Raw genomic sequence first — 21,070 nt, forward strand, 5'->3', positions numbered from 1 at the left:
TATCCCAGGTTGGTTAACAACCGGGTGAGAAAGTATTATCTTATTCATGAATGGACATGTCTGTTTATTGAATGTCACCATGACGCATGGTATTTGTTGCACTAAAGCCCTCTTTGTATGTTCATAAATAATCCTCCACTTTCTTAACAGTATGGAATGTGTAGGGTGCTCTGCTTTACTGTGTGTTATTTCAATTAAAGTACGATAAAAACTGCACTTTCTCTTGAAGGGCAATGTCTTTGGGCAGTGCCACAGTGGGGAAAAATAAATATACTGTCTTGAGTTTTTTTTTCACATGATAAGCTCTTGTAATGATTAAGTGACATATGGCAGCATGTGATTTATTTCTTCGGTCTGGAGGAGTTTGACAAATATTTTTCAAAAGTCAAAAAAGGCTGTTAAGAGAAAATTGCTAATTCTTTTGTTAATTTAGATTCAATAGCTCATTTGTAAAGATCACAGTCAACGTATGTAGTGATCCCAGGTCTTCACGTTTTCCTCAGGCTACCAGACTGATGGTGTTTAATCTAATTTATAAAAGGAATAATATGACATTTTGAGAAATAGGCTAATTCACTTTCTTGCTGAGAGGTCGATAAAAAGATCGATACCTCTCACATCTATCCGTTAAGTTTGAAGCTACAGCAAGGAAACAGTTAGCTTAGTTTAGCATAAAGACTGGAAACGGGAAACAACTAGTCTGTCTCTGTCCACTGGTAACACTATCCACTTACCAGCCCCTCTCATGAATACGTTATACCTCTTTTGTTTAATCACTGCAGCAGCCCAAGAAATATCTGGCACATAGCCCCCCCATAAAATCACAGCGTGCTGTTTTTTCATTTCAGTTTTTGTATGGATTAAACAGACTAGATATAATATGTTAATTGACATGCTTTTAGGTGGATTTTTTTTCGAACATTGGGCAGTCAGGCTAGCTGTTTCCCCCTGTTTTTAGTCTTTATGCTAAGCTAAGCTAACCGGCTGTTGGCTCTAGCTTCATATTTAACATACAGACATGAGAGTGGTATCAATCTTCTCATCTAACTCTCGGCAAGAAGGCAAATAATCATTTCCCAAAATGTTGAACTATTCCTTTAAATTTTTCCAAAAGAGTAGTATACAATCAGGCTCCTTTTCCTGATGAATGATGACAATTATTCATTTTGAAAGTATGGTGCATTCCTTCACTTGTTTGCTGTGGTTGCTTTGGTATCAGAACTGGGTTACTAAAATGTCTTTGACTGTCTATGTTGGTGAGAGAGGGACATGAACTCTACCAGTTGTTTGACCTGTAATCAAAAGGAAACCTAACTTGGGTTTAGTTAGCTGTACCTTACCATATATTTCAATTACATTTTTGTTTATTTTTCATATAGTAGACAGTCACAAAAAAAGCATGAATAAGAGCAGGAAGAAAATCACAGCTTAAAACCAGGATTTACTCTCTGTTCTTAGAAAGACATAGAGATACAAAATTAAAGAACACTTATAAGCTAAATAACCTTCATAAAGGTTTGTAGCTCAAAAGATGTCCTCTCAGATACCCACACACTGTGTAGCAGCTCTCTGTACTGGCCCCTCCCCTGCCTCATAATCAGGATTTAAAATAATCTTTGCCATCCAAACCTGATTGATTTTACCCTGCCTACAGTGTTTGTGCATGTGTGTGTGTGTAGTGGCTGTGTCTTTTTTAATACTTACACTGGGGGCGCCAAAGACAATTATTCAAATTCTACATGTCAAGGTTTTAATTAACCTTTGTTCATTTCAACAAATTATTTCAATGGGCTTATTTGTGTATTTAATGTATATGTATTTTGTCAACCCATCTTTGATCTATCCAATTTATGTCCATTCGCTGTATAAATTGATTTATAATCAGTAAAACCTTTTTTAAATCTCCCTTTTTAACATCCATTTGATTAATGACTTGCTTTTTAACAATTTGCAAGGCTCTACAGTATAGTTTATCCATACAAAATCAGAGCATAAAGTGAAAATAGTAACAGTATAGTATATGCAGATCATCCAGATCTTCAGTCGGCAGTCTCCACCGACGCCCAGACAGATCATCAGTCGGCCGTGCCCTCTGAAAATATTTGAATGTTTGGACTGCCTTCCTGTTGCCAGCCTGTAAGCTTGTTCATGACCACTGCCTCAAGTACATTTCCTTTCGTCCTACCTGCCTTGCCTTGTGTGTGTTTGTTTGCGTTTGGGTCCTCCTCCCTTTGTTGCGACAACTGTAATTTGTTGCTCTCCCTGATATCTCATTTAAGCTTCCATATCTGGCAATAAAAGATTGAATTACTGAACAAATCGACTCCTCATATTCTTCATCTAGTTTTATGTTTCTCCCCTGGACCAACTTGGGGTCGTAACACCTGCCACGATGGTAATGAAGTGAGGAGATTCGTTGCTGTTGTGTTACCGTACATACATTACACACAGTAAAAGAACCCATTCGCATCAAAACGTATGTACAGTTGCTTTGCTTCTTTTTATTCATTTCTTTACGTCTCCAATGTACAGTAGTGTTATTGGAAGATAAGATGACAAAAAGGCACAAATTCACAATAAAAGAAAGAAAAACAGGAGACAAGTTAACAGAGTGAGAGAGAGAGTAAGAGAGAAAGAGATATTTAACAATTTTAAAAACAGTTTGGGATTGTGGAATCATTTGGTTTCATATTCTGATTATAAATCGAGGAATCTAACAACAAATATCTATGAGATTGTCTCTGTTAAACCATGTTCTCTCACAAGTTTGTATGGTATCTGCAGGCTCTTAAAATGCACCTACTGTCAGTATCTGTTTTCAAACAACCACATCTAATTGTCGTTGCTTTTTTTTATGTGTAGCTATAAACTCCAACCCTCCAGCACCCGGTTGAAGCTGCTCCTAAATGTAGAATAGTTTCCCCTCTATCCCCATCAGTAACCAAAGGAGGGTAAAATCTAACTTGCACCGAGGCTCCACTTAGGGCTGACACCATCAGCTAATTATGTGGATCAATGAACTGACCCAAGCTGCCGTTATATGTTCCTTTTCAGTGAGAGACGCAAGTGTAGTTCAGAGACTGACAACAGAGGTACAACAACACTCAGAACAAAAATATATATCTATACACTGTCCTGCCATTGAGAGGTGAGGGAAGAACGTGAGAAGAAGAGGAAATAGTGAACAGGGTTTTTGCTTCGCTTTAAATTTTTTTTTCCTCGAACTACAAACCACACAGCAGTTCAGCTCTTCACTGCTTTGCTGGAGCATCCTAAAATCCGCAGCAAAGTCATCTGTTACAATATGTTTTAATGTCTACAGCTGACAATATTTCGCAAATGTTTTAGCAGTAAATTTGAGCAACTATAACTCTACATGTCCTCACATTTCCTGGTCTGTGTGATGCTGAATGTTTAGCGAATATGGAATAAGAGGAGGCTGTAGGTTTTGGCAGGACAGTCTGATCTATATATATGTGTTCATCTACATTTATTTATTTACTATTTACAAAGTCAGTACATACAGTACATCCACAAATTTCCATGGTTCAGTTGGTAGCCCCATCACAGACAGTGAGCGAGATGCTTGATGGACACAGAGAGAGGTGGAAAGGTTGGACATCTAGGGCCAGTGTTGTCTTTAAAGAGGAGGCAACAGAAAATGTCCTGCAGTGATGGGGTTTATAAACTTAATCTGACATACAAGGACATGAAAAAAGTTATAAAGGAAGGTTCTCCAAAGCAAGTCTAAACTTTTACGCTTGAACAGTTGCCAATGATGCCCTGAGCAGTTGTTAATGGCCTTTTTAAGCCTTAGTATCCTTATGGCCAATGAAAGAAATTTGAATTTGGATTGATTGGCTACTGTGCTTGGGCTTAAGACACAATACATAAATGTATAGGCTAATGACACTACTCCAATATTATCCTGTCAAATGATGCATGAAGTACACACATGAATACAGCTGCCAGAAATCAGCTGGAAAACATCTGCATTTTGTCAAGTTGATGACAAAATGGTGATATGTGACCAATTGTAATTCAAGAGGCACTGGAAGACTGGCATCAGTGCTGCTCTCACCAATTCTATGAGCAACTCAGGGTTATGGTGAACTATGAAAAATAAAAAAAGATATAATAGGAATTTATTTGACTATAATAATTTGCTTGGCTCCTTCATGTCACGAGTTAGACTGAATTTATCTGATTATACACTGCATTTCTTCTTCTGAATTATTCTCCAGACTGACCAAACTTTTCAAAAGGTCAGCTGCCATTGTAGCTGCAGTTGCTACAAGGGTCAGACCAGTAAAATGTTTAAAAAAATAACTACATAAAGTAGTAGAAGTAGTAGTTATATTTAATTGAACATTAATTAATATTAACTCATTAGTGCAAAAGGTCTGCTTTTAACATCTTCTATGCAAAAATCTAGGCATCAAATTAATCAAACCCCTGCACTTAAAGTTCTTAGACAGAAAGAAACATTATAATTATCTACTTGTTCTGTTGATCCAAATGTATTAATTGCAGACGGATGACCTAAATCAGTATTATGGTATTGGTCTTCTGACATTATCTGTTGCTTGCTCTTTAAAGTTTCCACACAGTTAAAAGATGTGGAGGGAAAGTAAACAGATGATGGAAAAGAGGATAATAAAAGTATAAAGGAGGCCAGACAGACGTCAACAAGAGGAAGACAGTTAGTGCCTGCTGTTATCACTCCTCTAGCGCCATTACTTCCTCCCTTCTTTACCCAGCCAGCATCAGATGTCTTCAAAGACACGCTACTGTACATCACTCATGTACACTCATGCATATACCGAAAAACCACACTATTACAAATAACAGGCTTCAGATTCCAGCAGGAGAAAACCCGGCTCATCCAAAGACAAACACAATAAAGCCAGCATTTAATAAATAATTTATCAACAACTTAACCATTGACTTTCAGCTTGGGCTCTGCTTCACTAAAACTGTTCTCAGGATAAGAGTAAGATATATTTGCGATGATAAAGGAGAGACCAACGTGTCATGGTAGTTATTGCTATCGCTGGATAAGACCATTTATCCACTGGAGGTGACAGAATGGCTGACAGGGCAAGAATTGATGCAGATCGTGTACAGTTTTACTTTCAAAGAACCCTTTATCTATCTACAGTAAGCGAGAGGAGCTGTATATCCATGATGGCTGCTAATGGTAAAATCACAGCCATGATAATGAGTTTTGCAGTTAAAAGGATGCAAAGTCTGTAGACAGAAAGACTGTCAGACAAAAAGAAAAAAGAGAGACATACTCATTTATCGCTGGTTTACTGTGCATTTCCCTTTGCAGAGTGATACATTTTACTTGTATCCTTGTGTACTATCTCAGTCTGTGTATGTGTGTGCGCATTACTGTATGTTTTAATTCTGAAATGATCTTCAATTACTGCACTTTCAAGCAATCCGTTTGAACAGTCGGATGAAATTGAAGAGTTAGAAATGATCCGGTGAAAGAAAAATGGCGGGAAACAGACTACAGCTACAGAAACACACATATACACACACACAAACAGAAGCGCGCCCACACAAACTCACAAAGCAGCAGAAAAGCCAATGAATGCCTCAACATACTAAGGGAGATACTGGAAATAAATCCTATCTGGTAGGTCAGGAGTATAGCAGAGACAACATAACACTCTCAGCACAATCCCGACCTTGCAGCTGCGGTTTGTAGACTTGCAAACTGATTTGAACAACAAAAGGAAACACTGCATAAAGAATGACACAAATGGAGAGAAATCTATGACAGATTAAAAAAAAAAATCAGGATCAAAACTCAACACTGAGCAGATACAGCTTGGTCTGGAAAAAGTAAACATCCACAGACAAACTTACAGACAAAATCATTTTAAAAACCCTGTTTATATATATTTATATTTTTATATATATATATATATATATATATTTCAATATAATTATTCAGCTCCCCGATATATGGTATACTGTATATATACACCATTGGGATATCTTAAATAAAAATACATCCTAAATTGCAGAGATAAATAACACTATTCTCTGCAGTTTAGAATGGTTTAGAGACAGAGAGAGAAAGAGAGGACTGACTGACAAGATCTATATTGTTGCTACTGGAGGCCTCAGAGCAGTTAATAAGACTGGATGGAAAAACAAATAGAAATGGATGGGACTCAAGGGAGGTGGGATGTGGTGGAGGAGATCAGCTGGAAACTGGGAGTTTACTGGGTCCAGGTCCCTGAAAACCAGACTGTATTTGGGGGGGGGGTTGGACCGGCCGGTCAGATGTTGTGTCAGTTGGAATAGGAGGAGGATGTGAATCCGCTGGTGTCTGGGTATTCTGGTCTGAAAGAGATAGAAAGAGGTAAGAGCATGAACAAGAGGTACAGTCTAATGTCATGGCATTTGTTTCTCATTAATATGATTATTTACTGGCACGCCTCTCTAAAATCTAATCAGATTTAGAGCCTGACCCACACTGGATTTTTGAAGGCCGATATTGATATTTAGGAGTTTTTTAAATCACATTTTAACACACATTTTTTGATCAAGAGCTCTTAAAGCTACACTAATTAATATTTTCATATTAACAATGGATCAAATGTCTACTTGTAATGTGAAAGGGGTCACTTGTAGTGACAAACCCACAGATAATTATCGCCCCACTCTGCAGATCCCTTCAGCTCTACGGAGCTTTTTAGCATTTTTTACCTCATTATTTTGGTTTTCTGGCCCACAACTTTATTGTTTTGGTTCACTCTCACCGCTCTCATTGGCTTTGTTTCCAGCAGCAGCAGACAGCTCTTCAACCAAGAAGCTCATCATTGTAAATGGAAATCAATATATATTTAAAAGAATGCGTCTACACAGACAGTCAAAGTCCTCTCACCTGATGAGCAGCAGCATTCACGGTCCAACACAACCTCAGTCCTCTAGAGCCACCATCCCTTTCACTGGGTCCTTCACTCTCATCTGACGCACACAAGAAAAACAAAACATATACTGAATGATAATTCACATTCTTATTCAAACATAGCGTGCATGTCATCAGGAATCTAAATGACTTTGTTTTACTAATGTGTTTACTGATTCGGGAATAAAACACTTCAGAAGAAATCAGATCTTCAAGAATCTGTCCTGGTCAGTTGTTTTGCTTACCTCATCTAGCTCCCTGCGCGTCTCGTCCTCCATGCGACGAATGTCTTCCATGTTCAAGTCAATCCACTTGTCGATCCAGCAAAACAGCTGACGGTGGAAATTAGTGAACAAACGCTTCTCTTGCTGTGAAACAACAAAGCAGGATAAAGAGAAAGTCATATTGTGGTTTGAAGAAAGGAAAGTGAATTTTTAAGTGCAAATGATTTAATCAAGCTGTTTGAAGATCAAAGATGTTTAATTCCATCCTGCTTTACCCTGTTTATCCACTAGAGGCTGGTGCAGCCCATATGTACGGCATTATAGCGAGTGGTACATTTCTACCATTACCTCAAGCTAACAAGAAGTGACACACTGTATGCACTGTATGCATGCACAGGATATGAGACACTATGGCACCAGTCCTTAACATGCACACACACAACCGAGGACTGTCCAGGAAGGCAAATAAAGCAAAGATTTCCTGCAAGACCAACATCATGTTAAACAGTTTGTTGTCAACAATCCCTCCTCAGTAGCTGGCTTTGACCTGTGGCTACCTGGATGTCATAAAGATCATAAAGTGGTATGTCCACCACAAACCTTTTGAATGAAGTTCTCCACTTTATTTTGCAAGCCCCACCACTTGAATTTGACAGTGACCAGTTTGTAGGCACACATGTGTGGGCAGTCTTTCTTGTTAGGAAGTTCCTTCTGCAAGTGCACAAATATACATGCTCATTATTTTCTATTCATATTTAGTTTTTAATCATCAGTTACATTCAGTTCCGTAGCCACGATTTTAGAAATGCTGAGGTCGTGAGTAATTTTGTATTTTTCTGTAAATTTAATTTCCTTACATGCCACCGTAAATGGTCTTTCTCCACACTACCAGCAATTACACTGATAAACAAATACTAAAACCTTTATGTATGGATCTACTTATTTATTACTTTGTTGGTCTAAAATAGACAAATTCAAATATAGTGAGTTAAAAAAAAATACTAGAATATCCACCAACTGCTAGCGTGTGGTTGTAGTTGATAGGATGTAACTCCCCCCAGGTTGCTAAAACCCACAAATTCCCAGGAAAACATGACCTCAGTGCCCTCAAAAGTAGCTATGGCCCTGGTTACATTATGATGAAATGTTTGTCCTGTACCAAGTATTTCAACACTGACTAAACATCATAGTTGCTAAGCAACAAATATTAGTGCAAGTGGTATTTTTTATTTTGGAGGTATTTGTTTATCATGAATTTCAGTGGCTTCAGATGTGTCCCAACCAACTGAGAAATTCACAAGACGCTGTACCTTCCAGTCTGGTCCTAGAGGGCCCCGACCTGTCTTCACTGACTTGTACCTGCAAGGATCCTCCTCTGGCTTGTAGTCCTGGAGAGAGACGAGAAAATCAGAATGAACATCATGGGTGAGGTGACACAAGAAGTAAGAGATCTAGCTGCTGTAATCGTCTCAGTATGGATCTTGAGCTAAGCATATTCACCTTTGGCTCCACTTGGCTTCTGTCCGCTATATCAATATAGACTACATCCACCTTCTTCCAGGTTTCTGCATCCAAACCGTGTACCTGGAACAGAACCACAGAGCACACAGCTAAATACAGGCACAAGTCTCTGCAGGCGGCCCACATACAACAGAGACAGGAACACGAGGCTTAGGGTAAAAATATTTTTGAAAGTGTGAAAAGTCAGAAAATTATACATGGGCGATACATTTTTCTTTGCATGCTTGTAGTTTTTTTTTAATGATCATATTCATATTCATTTATATACAGGGCCACTGTCCCAAGGTAATTATGGGAGCCTATAACTAGGGGATTGTTTCAGTATGTCCTGCGCAAGAATTCATAAAGCAGTGTTTGATTAGAAAACGAGTAAACAGACAGAAGCAGTGGGAAATGTTGGCACTACACAGCTAGCAGTGGATAAAATGGATAATAAACGAACACCACCCGTACAAGGTGTGGGATACAGTATGATTTAAAATCAACCATTCGTGGTGTAAAATGAGCACTTCTTTGCCATGTGCATTGTTTAAAGTCATCCCAAAAACAACAAACATGCTCATAAAAAATTACTCCTTCTGCTCAAACACACACATGCACCTCCTCGGCTCATTACAGTCTGTACTAATTACATTTTCAAGGTGTCCCGTGTCAGGTTTGTGCCATGTCTCAATCTTGATCAGGAAGTTATCTTTCATATACTCGTTCTGCAGAGAAAAGAGAAATAATCCTGAGTGAAGAGGGAATAGTAAGTCTACAGACTAATATGTAAGCAAGTGGAAAACCATAAAATACAACTGATTCAGTCTCCTGCTCTCATACACACACACACACACATAATGGTGTCTGACTATCCCTGCTGCTGCTGTGTCACTGAAATAGATCAAATTTCTTTCTCAGCTTTCAGGTTAATTTGTTCCCTCTATGGTCATCAATGTGTCCTTTGTGTCAACACATATGACATTTTTAAGCACAAGAGAAACAAAAAATACTTACAGTGATAACTGCGGGGCCAGATGAAAGAAAGCGCAGGAACAACCAGAGAGAGAGAAGAGAGAGAAAATAATACAGCTGAAGAACATATGAGAAATGTAATAGCATTTACAGAATCAAGGGGGACAGAGGTCAAGAGGAATTGTTCAACAATATTTGTCAGTGAGTATTGTGTGTGTTGGTTCAGGTTGTGCTATTTACTGTCCGTGTGTTTGTATGACAGATGGCTGTCTGGCAGCTGGTAGTGTGTGTGTGTGTGTGTGTGTGTGTGTGTGTGTGTGAGAGAGAGAGAGCTCAGCCTGAGAGGCTTGAGTGATTGCATGGCTCTTCTCACTGGACATACAGTTAATTATTCAACAACTCCTTCAAGGTGACAGAGACACATACACAGAGATACGGAGAGAGAGGTACCCAGAAGAAGGCAATCGCTTTGACAGATCATCATCTATGTGACCTCTAAGTAATTTGAGTCAATTGTATTCACACTTTTTTAGGATTAAAGTGCAGAAGATATTGTTTAGCATCATTATTTACTTTAGCAAAAAGCTCCTTTTAAATCAACTATGTCGACAACAGTTATCAAAGTCCTGGGTTGTTGGTTTGATTCAGAAATACCTCTGACTCCTGTTTTATGTTTATTAGGGGACAGATCTGAAATACCAAATATATCAAAATGTGCATTTTCAGTTATTATGGTGGGTATGATTGCTGCAGTAATAGTGCCTACTCCTGTAACCCTGAAATGATACGAAGATTTTCTTGCTGCCATGTACAAACTCTTTCTTTAAAAAAAACAATAAAAACTTAAATACCAACAATGTTGACAACAATTGTTACTTTTAGTGTACCGCTAAAGAGCTCATAGAGTCAGGTATGGCCAAAAAAAGTCTAGGGTTTTAATTTGAACAGGTGCCATAGTATGAAAATAATGAAGAAAAAAAAACATGAACGCAGATGTAATTCACTAATCATAATTGCTTTTACACAGAGCTTGGAATGATGATGCTTTTTGAATTTTTGTGTGCTAGTACAAGGTTTCTGTGTGTGTGTGTGTGTGTGTGTGTGTGTGTGTGTGTGCATGTGCGTGCGTGCGCTACCTGTGCGACAGTATGGGTATGCGTTCCAGGCTTTCTCATGGATGTTGAGGGCTGAAGCCGGAGCCAACATTCTGACGAATGACGGCACTTTACTGCAGGACAGAGGAGTGAAGAGAGAACAAACCAGGGTATTTAACTATATTTTAATCAGGAGAGATTAGTACATATGTACCAAGCATATAAAATCAGACTAGATTTTGGTGCACACTGTGTGATTAAAGGAATATGGTCCAAATGCATGGTCAGTAAAATAACACGCTAGACTATCATCTTGATGATCTTGACACTGGGGTTCTTATGGATCACAGATATGGACAGAAACACAAGTCCTGCCCACATTCTTGCCACAACCTTACCACACCAAACCTTTACCTGACCCCAGTGCTCTCTAATTTTAATCTAAACATAGAATTTGGAACTTTTTATGTAAAATTTACCATCTCAAGGTGTCTAAATACCTAAACATAACCATTTATATGCCTTCTGGTTTGGCAAGTTACATCGCTTCTCTCCATGATCCTGGTGGGATCCAACATTTTACACGAAGGAGGTCGTCAGATTTTGGCATCAGTGTCAGGAGCTGGCAGCAGCACCCTTTATATGCAGTTAAGTTGACACTAAATATGACGTTACAGCCAGCAGGTGATTAGCTTAGCTTGGCTTAGCATAAAGACTGGAAACAGGGGAAACAGCTAAAATGCTAAATTAAGATGGTGAACATGGTCAACATTATACCTCCTTAACATCAACATGTTATCATTGTCATTGTGCCTATGTTAGCATGCTAATGTTAGCATTTAGCTCAAAGCACCACAACTGTAAGTACAGGCTCACAGAGCCACTAGCATGGCTTAGTCGTATTTAAACTTTGAACAGAGCCAGGTTTCCCCCTGCTTCCAGTCTTGCAAGGCAAAGCTAACCTGGCTGCTGGCCGTAGCTTCATACTGTACACACATGAGAGTGGTATCACTCTTTTCATCTAACTCTTGGTAAGTAAGCAAATAAGCTTATTTCCCAAAATGTTTTTCCATAAAAAGTAGTGGCTGTTTTCAGCTTATTAGACTGCATGGAGTGAACCAGGAAGAAGACTTTAAAGTGATGGGATAATAGACTGAAGCAGAAAAATATATGAATGGATAGGAGCCATAAGAGATGTGGCTTCGAGGCAGAATTGAATAAAGTAGTCTTCCTGAGTGAAGTTGTTGGACAACTGCTTACCTCTGCAAATGGTAAATTTTGTGTGTGTACTGTCCCTTCTCTCCATCTTTCTCGTAGGGCTCATTTTTTAGCACCTCCACTCCTTCTCCTCCACCCGTCTCATTCTTACTGGCCTCAGCCACAGAGTACAGCTGGCCGACCTGGTACTGAAAAAGAGAGACAAAAGGGTAGAAAGTGTGTTTAAAGGGAGAAATAAGGAGCTGTTTCCCTCAAGCCTCCCTTGATTAATGCATGTAGGAGTTGCCATGTATTATCCTGTAGATGAGTGAGCTTTCACAGTCACATACAAATATCCTTTTCTTTTTTTCACGTGTATTTCATCAGCTCATCCATTTCAATCTTAAGTGGTGGATTACTTTTTCTTCTCATCATTTTCCTGATCGCTACCTTCTCCTTTCCTTGTCCCTGAATCCTCATAATCTCTCCCACACACTCTTTGTTTGTCATCTTGTTCCGTCAACTTTTTTGTTGCACCCAGTTTGTTTCCTCTTCCACAAACTGTACACCTTCTCCTTCTTTCAGCCCTCTCTTTCTCTCATTCCCTATCTTCCTGAGTATGCATGTGAGTGTTAAAACACAGGACAATGGTTCCTTTCATTTCTTAATCACCTCTAATCCACCATGTAACCTCTGCGCAAAGCTGGAGCAGAGGACAGACACACTTACAACGTTACAAAGATGGAACAAGTCAATGTAGTCAGAATTATTCTATTCATTTCACAGGAGTGAGATCACATTTATTCTTTCTATTCCAATGTTAATATAAAACACCATTCTGTAAAATCAAACCATGAGTATATTATATTTTACATGTTTACACAGATATAACACAACAACAACGTCCACTGTGGTCAACTTGTACACTTCATCTTTACAGATTGTACAAAACACACAATCTAGTAACCAGAGTGGATTTGACATTGTTTTGGATAAATGAAACATGGAAACAGATAAATTGAACACAGCATAACAGAGCATATGCAACACTGTAAAAAGCCAAGAAATAAGGGAAAACAAAAGATAACAAAAATTAATAGAAGTTTTTTAAAATCTACCTATTTATCTGTTCTGGTGCTTTTGACGAGTACAATAAACGTACAAATGTAGCACAAAGGTACAAATAAACTATGATTTAAATAGAAACAATTTTAAAACCATCACAAGTCTTGCGCATGTAATGATTTGTGAACAGTTGAAGCTGCTGTCTGTGATGAAATTGGTTTATCTTTATCTTCTACACTGGATTGTTTGAATGTTGGTACAACATCAATGTTTTGGATTGCTCAAATGTTTTTGTTTAAGGAATACAAGTGCTTGATTAAGCCTGTGGTAGATTTCTTCACCTAAAACGACAACGAAACACTATATAAAATCACCTCCTATATGTAAATGTAGTACTGTATGCGCCATAATGTCAGCTGGTTGTAAATGTAGCTGCAGTTTTCACTTTTCTGCAATTACTGCAACCAAAAACATCTGCAATAAGTCTATTTTAATGGTATGAAATGGTTACATTGATTTTTCTCCATCAAGAACATTAGGTTTTCTCCTATATCCATTAATTTGACTGTCCGGAGGAAATTTCAAAGCTCTAGGAGCAGATGTCCCTAACCAGTAACAGGTCTTAGGCAAACAAGAACTGATTAGACACAAGTCACTATTCAGAGACTGCTCCTTTTAACCTTGGCCTTTTGACCACCAATGTGCATTTAAAAGGTTACTCCTCCACAGCAACAGCAATGAAAGACAAAGGGACAAAGACCCAGATAACCTGTGCTAAACAGGTTTAATTGACCTTTACATAATGTGAACACTAAGATGTTTTGGAGAGAAGGAATAATTGTGACCATGATGGATTCAATTACTAGACACACCTGGTGAGCAACACAAAGAAAGTCAAACGCAAACTGGAGACTGTTTCCTCAATTCAGCAGCAGATAGCGCAACTGCCCACTAAATAAATGGGATGCAGGAACAGCAAAGCCTCCTGGGTAACAGTGTTGGACAAATATAATTCAACCTTGCCTTGTGGGGTGAGGCCATGTCCAGTTATACCAGAACTTTCTTCTTTCACAAAATAAAACACTGATAAAGCTTCAGGTTAAAATTGACCCCTGGCAGGAAGTTAACAGACAGAAAATTAAATTCAGTAAATGATTCAGGGGACAGCTGGAACAGTCTCATTCAACATATACTCCCCAAAACTAAACCTTTGTTCAAAGAGATTAATCCATAGTCGTCCCCTTTGAGTATACAGCTGTTGTGCTTTTTGAAAATATCAAATCGAATCAAATCGACTTGTGAGCAAAAAGTGAAAGAATGGAAATCAAATCGAAATTGGTGATGAATTGACTCACTACATCCCTAAAGTGCAAACCTCCATATCTGGTATTTGGTGGCAAATAACTGACTGCTGCTTCAGAGAGTTGGGATGTGGAGAGAGAGACAGGGAGAATGAAGCTCTGGAGGGATGTGATTCACGGACAGAGGGGGAACATGTGGTTCCAGAGACAGGGGGCGTAACTCAACTGTACTGAGGCTTTGTGGATCACATTTTAGTTATAAATAATACTCTTTTAGTACTTTTCTAGCTTCTAATTATGACATAGCATGCTGACTGTGACACAATTTCCAGACCAGCTGCTCTAGAGGAAACCTGCCTCATTATGTAGATATATGATAAAGATAAAGGCTACAAACACACACAATTAATGAGACGCAACATGTCTAAAGCCTCCATAAGCCAGAGGAAATGCCAGTGGAAGAAATCAGTGGGACGTATTGCTCCATCCACTGCCTTGTGGCTTTGAGTTGGAATGAAAATGAAAATATATCAGCATAAGCACATATCTGAGCAATCAGAAGATATTTTCATGGCTCAGATTTGGCTTCTTGACATCCTATGACTGATGAGGCAATATTGTGGCAGCGACAATGCGGTTTTCATGAAATACATCAATGAGATGAAACTAGGTAAAACTCATTATCCCTGTTTGAGTTTCTTAAAGTTAATACCAGTCACAACAGAGATGTTGATGGAAAAAAAGATTACAGATTTCAAAGCTTTGAAAAGAGGCTGCGACTCAGTATTAGGAAGATGTTCCAATATATTCCCTTTATACATGTGACAAATACACATGTATGTAAAGAATATATAAAGAGGACAGTGAATGACTGTGATGACTGTGTTGATTCAATGGTCTATCTGATTGGAACCCTCTTTAATATGATGGCTGCTCATCAGAGCTGTAAAATATCAAGATAACAAGAGTTTTTCTTACGAGGTGATCACTGCTGCATATTTTTCTTTGCACAGAGTGGATATGTGATATGGCACTCTTGAAAATATAAAAAGTCTTATGTATGTGTTAGAACACAAGCCCAACTTAAATATAAACACATATAAAAGTCCAAAGGCCATCCAAAAAAGAGCAGCTTTGGTGATGGCAGGCACTTGTGCTTCACTTTTCCGAATACAATGAACCAAAGAATCAGATAACAAAAGCTTAGCCTTGAGCCATTGTAGCTAACACACACACACACACACACACACACACACACACACACACACACTGAAATATAAGGAAATCAAACTTACCTCTTCCACAGAGATAGGAAGAATCACTCGACTGGAAGAGAAGGGGAAAGGAAGTTACTCAGTAAGTAACAATCAAACCAAAACTTTGCTCCTCCTGAACTGTGCTCATTGTACTAGTTTTAAGGTAGGAAGGCTTTTTGTAAATCTAAGTGTTGCTGACAGTGTTTCATGTGGTATGATTGCTGTTTTTGTCTGTAATAAATTACAGGCATCGCAATATGACATTCATCATGCTTTAATTTTGTAATAATGAACTTTCTCTGTGAACTGGATCAGCCTGGAGAAATCCTGTGAATGACACACTGACAACATGACCTTTAGGCATTTAGCTCAATACAGATCTGGACACCAATCATCTGGCAAACATGTGTCTTTTCCATGATTCTGTCTCAGAGGACTCTTCAGCTGAGCTCGAGTAAGCCAACAGGGATTGGTAATGAGGAACTATGCGTGCTGTACAAGCAGGGGGTTAGTTATGGCGCTGATTTCCTTCAACTCTAATTGGTAAGCACTTTATAAGTTCTTAGCTCTTAGAAGAATTTGACCTCTTACAGAAGAGTAGACTGCTTTTGATGTTGTTGCAAAGTAAATGACAAAGCTTGACACATTATCCTTTATTAAGAATAATTATAGGGTAATAAAATCTAACACAGATTCCAAACGGAACAAAAAAACAGCCTATTAAGTATGACATTCACATATTTCACTTGACACTGTAACACTGAGTCATCAGGAGAGAATAAATGATCTATTCTGAGGAGAAGATGAGAATGTGCTTCACTGAAGCAGGAAAACAGCAAAATCAAAAACTGAGATGTGAAACATGCATCTATGTGGATATTTCTGCTGCGCTGTTTAGACATGAAATCCAGCCCCTGCGCTCATTACGTTCTATAATTTTCTTGGCATTTTCCCAGATTTTATAGATTTTAATTTTTTATAGTTACAAAAAATGCTTGAATGTTTCTGCAGTTAAGGTGAACATCGGCACCTCCTAGTGGGTAGGAAATAAACACACATGGGGCCAACAGTGGTTGTACTGGACCTAAAATAGTGTAAAATAAGCTGGTGTATGTACACAGTCCATTTCTCTTGTATAAATAAAGCTTAACAATGACATTATTCAAATACAAATTGGATTTTGTGGTTCATGTGTTCCTGCAGTTTTGCCCTTTGCCATATTTTATCTGTGTCAAACATTTTTCTGTTTCGCCACTATGTTTACAAAAGAGTGTTGGGAAATGGAGCTGGCTAACAAATAGTCACATAAGTCGCACACCACCAACATAATGATGACATCCATGCCAGCACTCTTTCAAAATGAGCCAAGAACAAACTATTTTTTTGTAGAGTTTGACTGGGTGACAGAATGCCCAGTGAAACATACAACTAGGAGTATGCATATAGTATGTTGCACTACACAAACAATGCCATTCACCATTATGATCTGATGCTCAGTGTTTCACTTTTGAGGTAACTGAACTTAAAAAAGTAGTTTAATGTGTTGAGTTTAAAGTTACATCAGCACTGTTGCTTTGGCTATCATTAATCAGAAATCACTACTAATATTCCCACTGACATTTGCCTGTAACTCCTACATTACTGCTTAATGTGATCTAATATGTGCTCTACTGTAATATAATAAACCCCTTCCTGCAGCTTGGTCTAAATTACAAGCAGCGAGGAATAAAACAAAAATAATAAAATGATGTACTTCAGCTTGGTACAATGAAGAATGATGAATATAATCACAATTTGACAATTTGACAAATCTATATTTATGGAAAAAACATTGCTGGTTATAAGTTATTGAAGGTGACAGAGAACTCAGACTTGAATTGGTTAAAATGACACAAGGGTGCAAGTTTATGGCAACTTTTGAAGTTCTTTGGTTTTATTCTTTGGTAATGTAGCCCCAGTACACTTTATAGATCCACCCACACACATACAGTATTAACATATGAAGAAAGACTCATTTCATACACACACTATTTCCGAGCTCTTTCATATTACACAGATGTGAGCTGCAGCTTTAACACACTGCTCTACCTCCTTTTTCTGCATTTTGTACCACATATACTGCACATGTACAGTGTGCAGCTTTGTTGATTGTTTTGTAACTGTGTGATGTATGCCTAAATTCAGATAATCCTGCATCCCACTCGCTGCTGAATGTAATCTGGGTCTGAGTCCCAGCCAGACATTGGATGGTAGACCAGATGCTGCAGGAAAGGCAGAGACAGTGAAAAACTGTCTGTGATGTCAAATGAAAATATTCAAATATGATTGAATTTACAGTGTATCTTTTATTTTCTTTATAATGCTCAGATGTTCCAAAAATAGTCTTGTGTGTATCTAAATATGTTAAAAAGAGAAAAATCGAAATACTTAGCAGGATTTAGACTTTAGTTAAGCAAGGACTAAAGTCACTAAGTTAATTCTCTCTCTCTCTCTCTCTCTCTCTGCAAATCTCCTTGGTCTAACGGTCTTGACAGGAAGATCAGGTGTCTCTCTGTTGCTTCAGAAAACAAACACCCCTCTTCTCTCCTGCATTGCATATCTTTCCTGTCTTCTTGTCTTATCCCCCTTTCAGTCTGTCTCTACTCTTTCTCTGCTTCTATTTCCTTCATCACATCATATATTGATCCGAGTGGCTCCTGTGTTGCTGTACACCTGCCAAAGCTCATGGAAGTGGAGAAAAAGTGGACCAGAAGTGATGTAGGTCAGTGGTTCAGGTGAGCAGTACAGAGTAAAAAAATAAAACTCTGTCTGTACTACAGCAGGACATGGATCAATCAATTCACTCTTGACCCCCATGATGGTGTCTTGGTGTATGTGCATGTACAAGCCAGTGTGCCTGTGTGTTGACAGTGGATATAAGTGAATTGAGCATTTAATTGTGACCGATTTAATTAATTTCCAGGCAGACTGCTGAGACCCAGGCTCTCCCTAATAACTTCAGATCTTTAGCCGTGCCATCACTCTCATCCTGAGCTTTTTGTGCTGGGCCATTAATTGATTAAATACATGTGGTGAGATATCAAGCAATAATGGATGTGGATAAATGTATGCCCATTTAAGCCAGATTCTGGTCAACAAAGATTTTTTGAGATCAGGTGTTATTTTTAGGCTGAAGCTGCCAATAGCTGAAATGTGTGCCAATTTATAGTATTGCTCTGACCTTGCCATATAATTGCGATAAAAACAGTGAAAATACATTTCTAATTCAAAAATAGGGGGAAACCAAGATATTTGAAATATTATATAGAAAAGAGGGCAAAAGAAAAATCACCTGAAACTATACTGTGACACTAAAACCCTGATGGTAACCAGACTGATGACTTTTTTTTTACAGGTGGGTCACGAGCCCCTTAAGGCAAAAATGAATGTGGTGTGCACTGACACCAGTTAAGAACCACCATCCTGTCTGAAGTCGACAACCATGACTAATATCAGATTCTTTTTAAATTTTATTTGGAGGCCAATATCATCCCAATTCATCTGCCTTACCTTTATTCTAACGAGCAGCTGATACTGAGCAGGCCTCAGTCGGTTATCCTTACAGTACACTGAGGCCTGCAAAAGCAATGTGTTAAAGTAACGTGTCAAAATCCCCAAATCTTTCCCTTTGCACGCACGATTCTACTTTACGTGCCATCGCGTCCCTTCGGCCCAGCTGTCATATTCACTGAAATGTCTGACTAGTGCGTCAAAACCTCGCCATTTGCCATTTTGGCCAAAGCCTTGCAACCACCACCCGTACCTGCCTGCTCCTACCCCTTCTCCCCTTGAGCACCCCTCAACCCGGACTCCCTCTCAACACCTCGCTATCTCCATTCCTCCTGAGATAAATGTCGGAATGCTCCCTTCAGTCGTTTCACCTTCACCGCGCATCAATAACATGGCCATAGCGGGATGGACGCTGGCACGGCGCGGCGCGGCTTACACCAGCAATCTCTCCCCTCAGCACCACCACTCCTCTCGAGCATCCGTCATTTTAGCACCAGAGCAAAGGACATTTTATTGTCACTACTACACTGAAAGCCTCCCGAGTTCACTTGAAGGCTTGTGATGCAAAATGTGAAGGGCACAGTCATGCCTGCGCTGGCTGCTGATGCAACTACGGCCGCCGCTTTAATATCTCGGTTTATTCGGTGAATGCTTTAAGGTGATGGAGTGTCGTATGCATGAAAAATGATGACGGACATGGAATCAAGCAGATACGGGATGTCGACATCACCCTGGCGGCACTCTTGTAATTCCACTCTCGGGCGACTGGCCACAATGTCAGCGCTGCGAAACCAGACGGATAAACGCGCACACATCCTCCTCTCTCTCTCTCTCTCTCTCTCACACACACACACACACACACACTCACACATGCACACACAGCTACTTACAATTCCTTTATGAGCATTTTTTGGCGGTGCAGTATATCCCAGAGGGAAGCAGCTCAATACAGGTCCAGAAACAGGGTCGATCCCTTCCTCCGATAGTCTCTTCTTTCTCCGCTTGCTTCTCTCCCACCTCTCCCCCTCTATGTCATTCTACCTCCACAGTCGCTTATTTTCTTCAAATTCACTTCCTGATCTGGGCCGCGGCGCGGCGTTGCTGTTGCGCGCAGAGCACCGAGGCCTGTGCAGAACAGACTACACACAGAAAAGGATGGTTCACCAGGGGGTGCTTTGTGGTTGTGGTGGGTCCATGCAGCCTAGACATAATGCCTGAAAGGGCTAAAGTGAGCCATCCAGTTTTATAGATATATAATAGTCTAAATAACTATAGGCCTACTTTTTAAAAATTGGCATTGACAATATACGTCTATAAAACTGCATGGTCTGCTGATTTTGGAACAGCCCATACTGACTCTCTTTTACCCTATACGAAAAACGCCAGACTTGGGAGCAAAAATAAAATAATATAAAGTTTATTTGTAATTCAACCTGTAGATAGGCTACTAAAGGTGAAATGAAATTTCGTTTCTATAGGAATATTATATATCCCAACTTTATTTAACTAGAAGAGGATCTTTTTAAAGGAGTGGCCAAGACAGCAGGTTACAAAGCATATAAAGCAGACTCATAATGAATCAAATAAAGTACGAGCAGACCGACAAAACATCAGACAAACCACCAAAAATAAATAGATGGCACAGGCCAAATGAGCTTCTCTGGACCGTTTTTCTTGAGCGTGTGTTACACCCTCTGCGTCATCGCAGGCACTGTGACGTTGAAGCGTGGTTATTCACCATCAGAGTATATATGGGCATGACACGGGGACCACCACCGCTGGCACAGACGCACGGTGCGTCAGCTCTCTAAGCCCTTTAAACAAAGTCCCCGCATCTAATGTGATTATCTGCCTCCAGAAATCCCAAACCCATTCCCGTCCACTAGATAGACTATCTGTCACTGATGACTGACATGAAATCATTTGTTTTAAATCACAGCGACTTATATAAACGAAATATATTTCTGGCGGTGTGTTT

The 21,070-nt window shown here is 39.2% G+C and overlaps 1 protein-coding gene across 1 annotated transcript; it reads right to left on the reverse strand.

The window, feature by feature from the left end:
* Window positions 1–2,481: 2,481 nt before the first annotated feature.
* pitpnab (phosphatidylinositol transfer protein, alpha b) lies at window positions 2,482–20,224 on the reverse strand. The gene is made up of 12 exons (XM_044221527.1): window positions 19,983–20,224; window positions 15,583–15,613; window positions 11,985–12,130; window positions 10,767–10,858; window positions 9,673–9,680; window positions 9,309–9,383; window positions 8,656–8,739; window positions 8,466–8,543; window positions 7,756–7,866; window positions 7,177–7,299; window positions 6,908–6,990; window positions 2,482–6,363 (listed from the first exon to the last, which is right to left on the reverse strand). The coding sequence occupies exons 1-11, from the start codon at window positions 19,997–19,999 to the stop codon at window positions 6,943–6,945; spliced, it is 813 nt and encodes a 270-aa protein (XP_044077462.1). The 5' UTR covers window positions 20,000–20,224; the 3' UTR covers window positions 2,482–6,363; window positions 6,908–6,942.
* Between the last annotated feature and the right edge of the window lie 846 nt (window positions 20,225–21,070).

Source organism: Siniperca chuatsi, linkage group LG14 (assembly GCF_020085105.1).
Source record: "Siniperca chuatsi isolate FFG_IHB_CAS linkage group LG14, ASM2008510v1, whole genome shotgun sequence".
NCBI lineage: Eukaryota > Metazoa > Chordata > Actinopteri > Centrarchiformes > Sinipercidae > Siniperca > Siniperca chuatsi.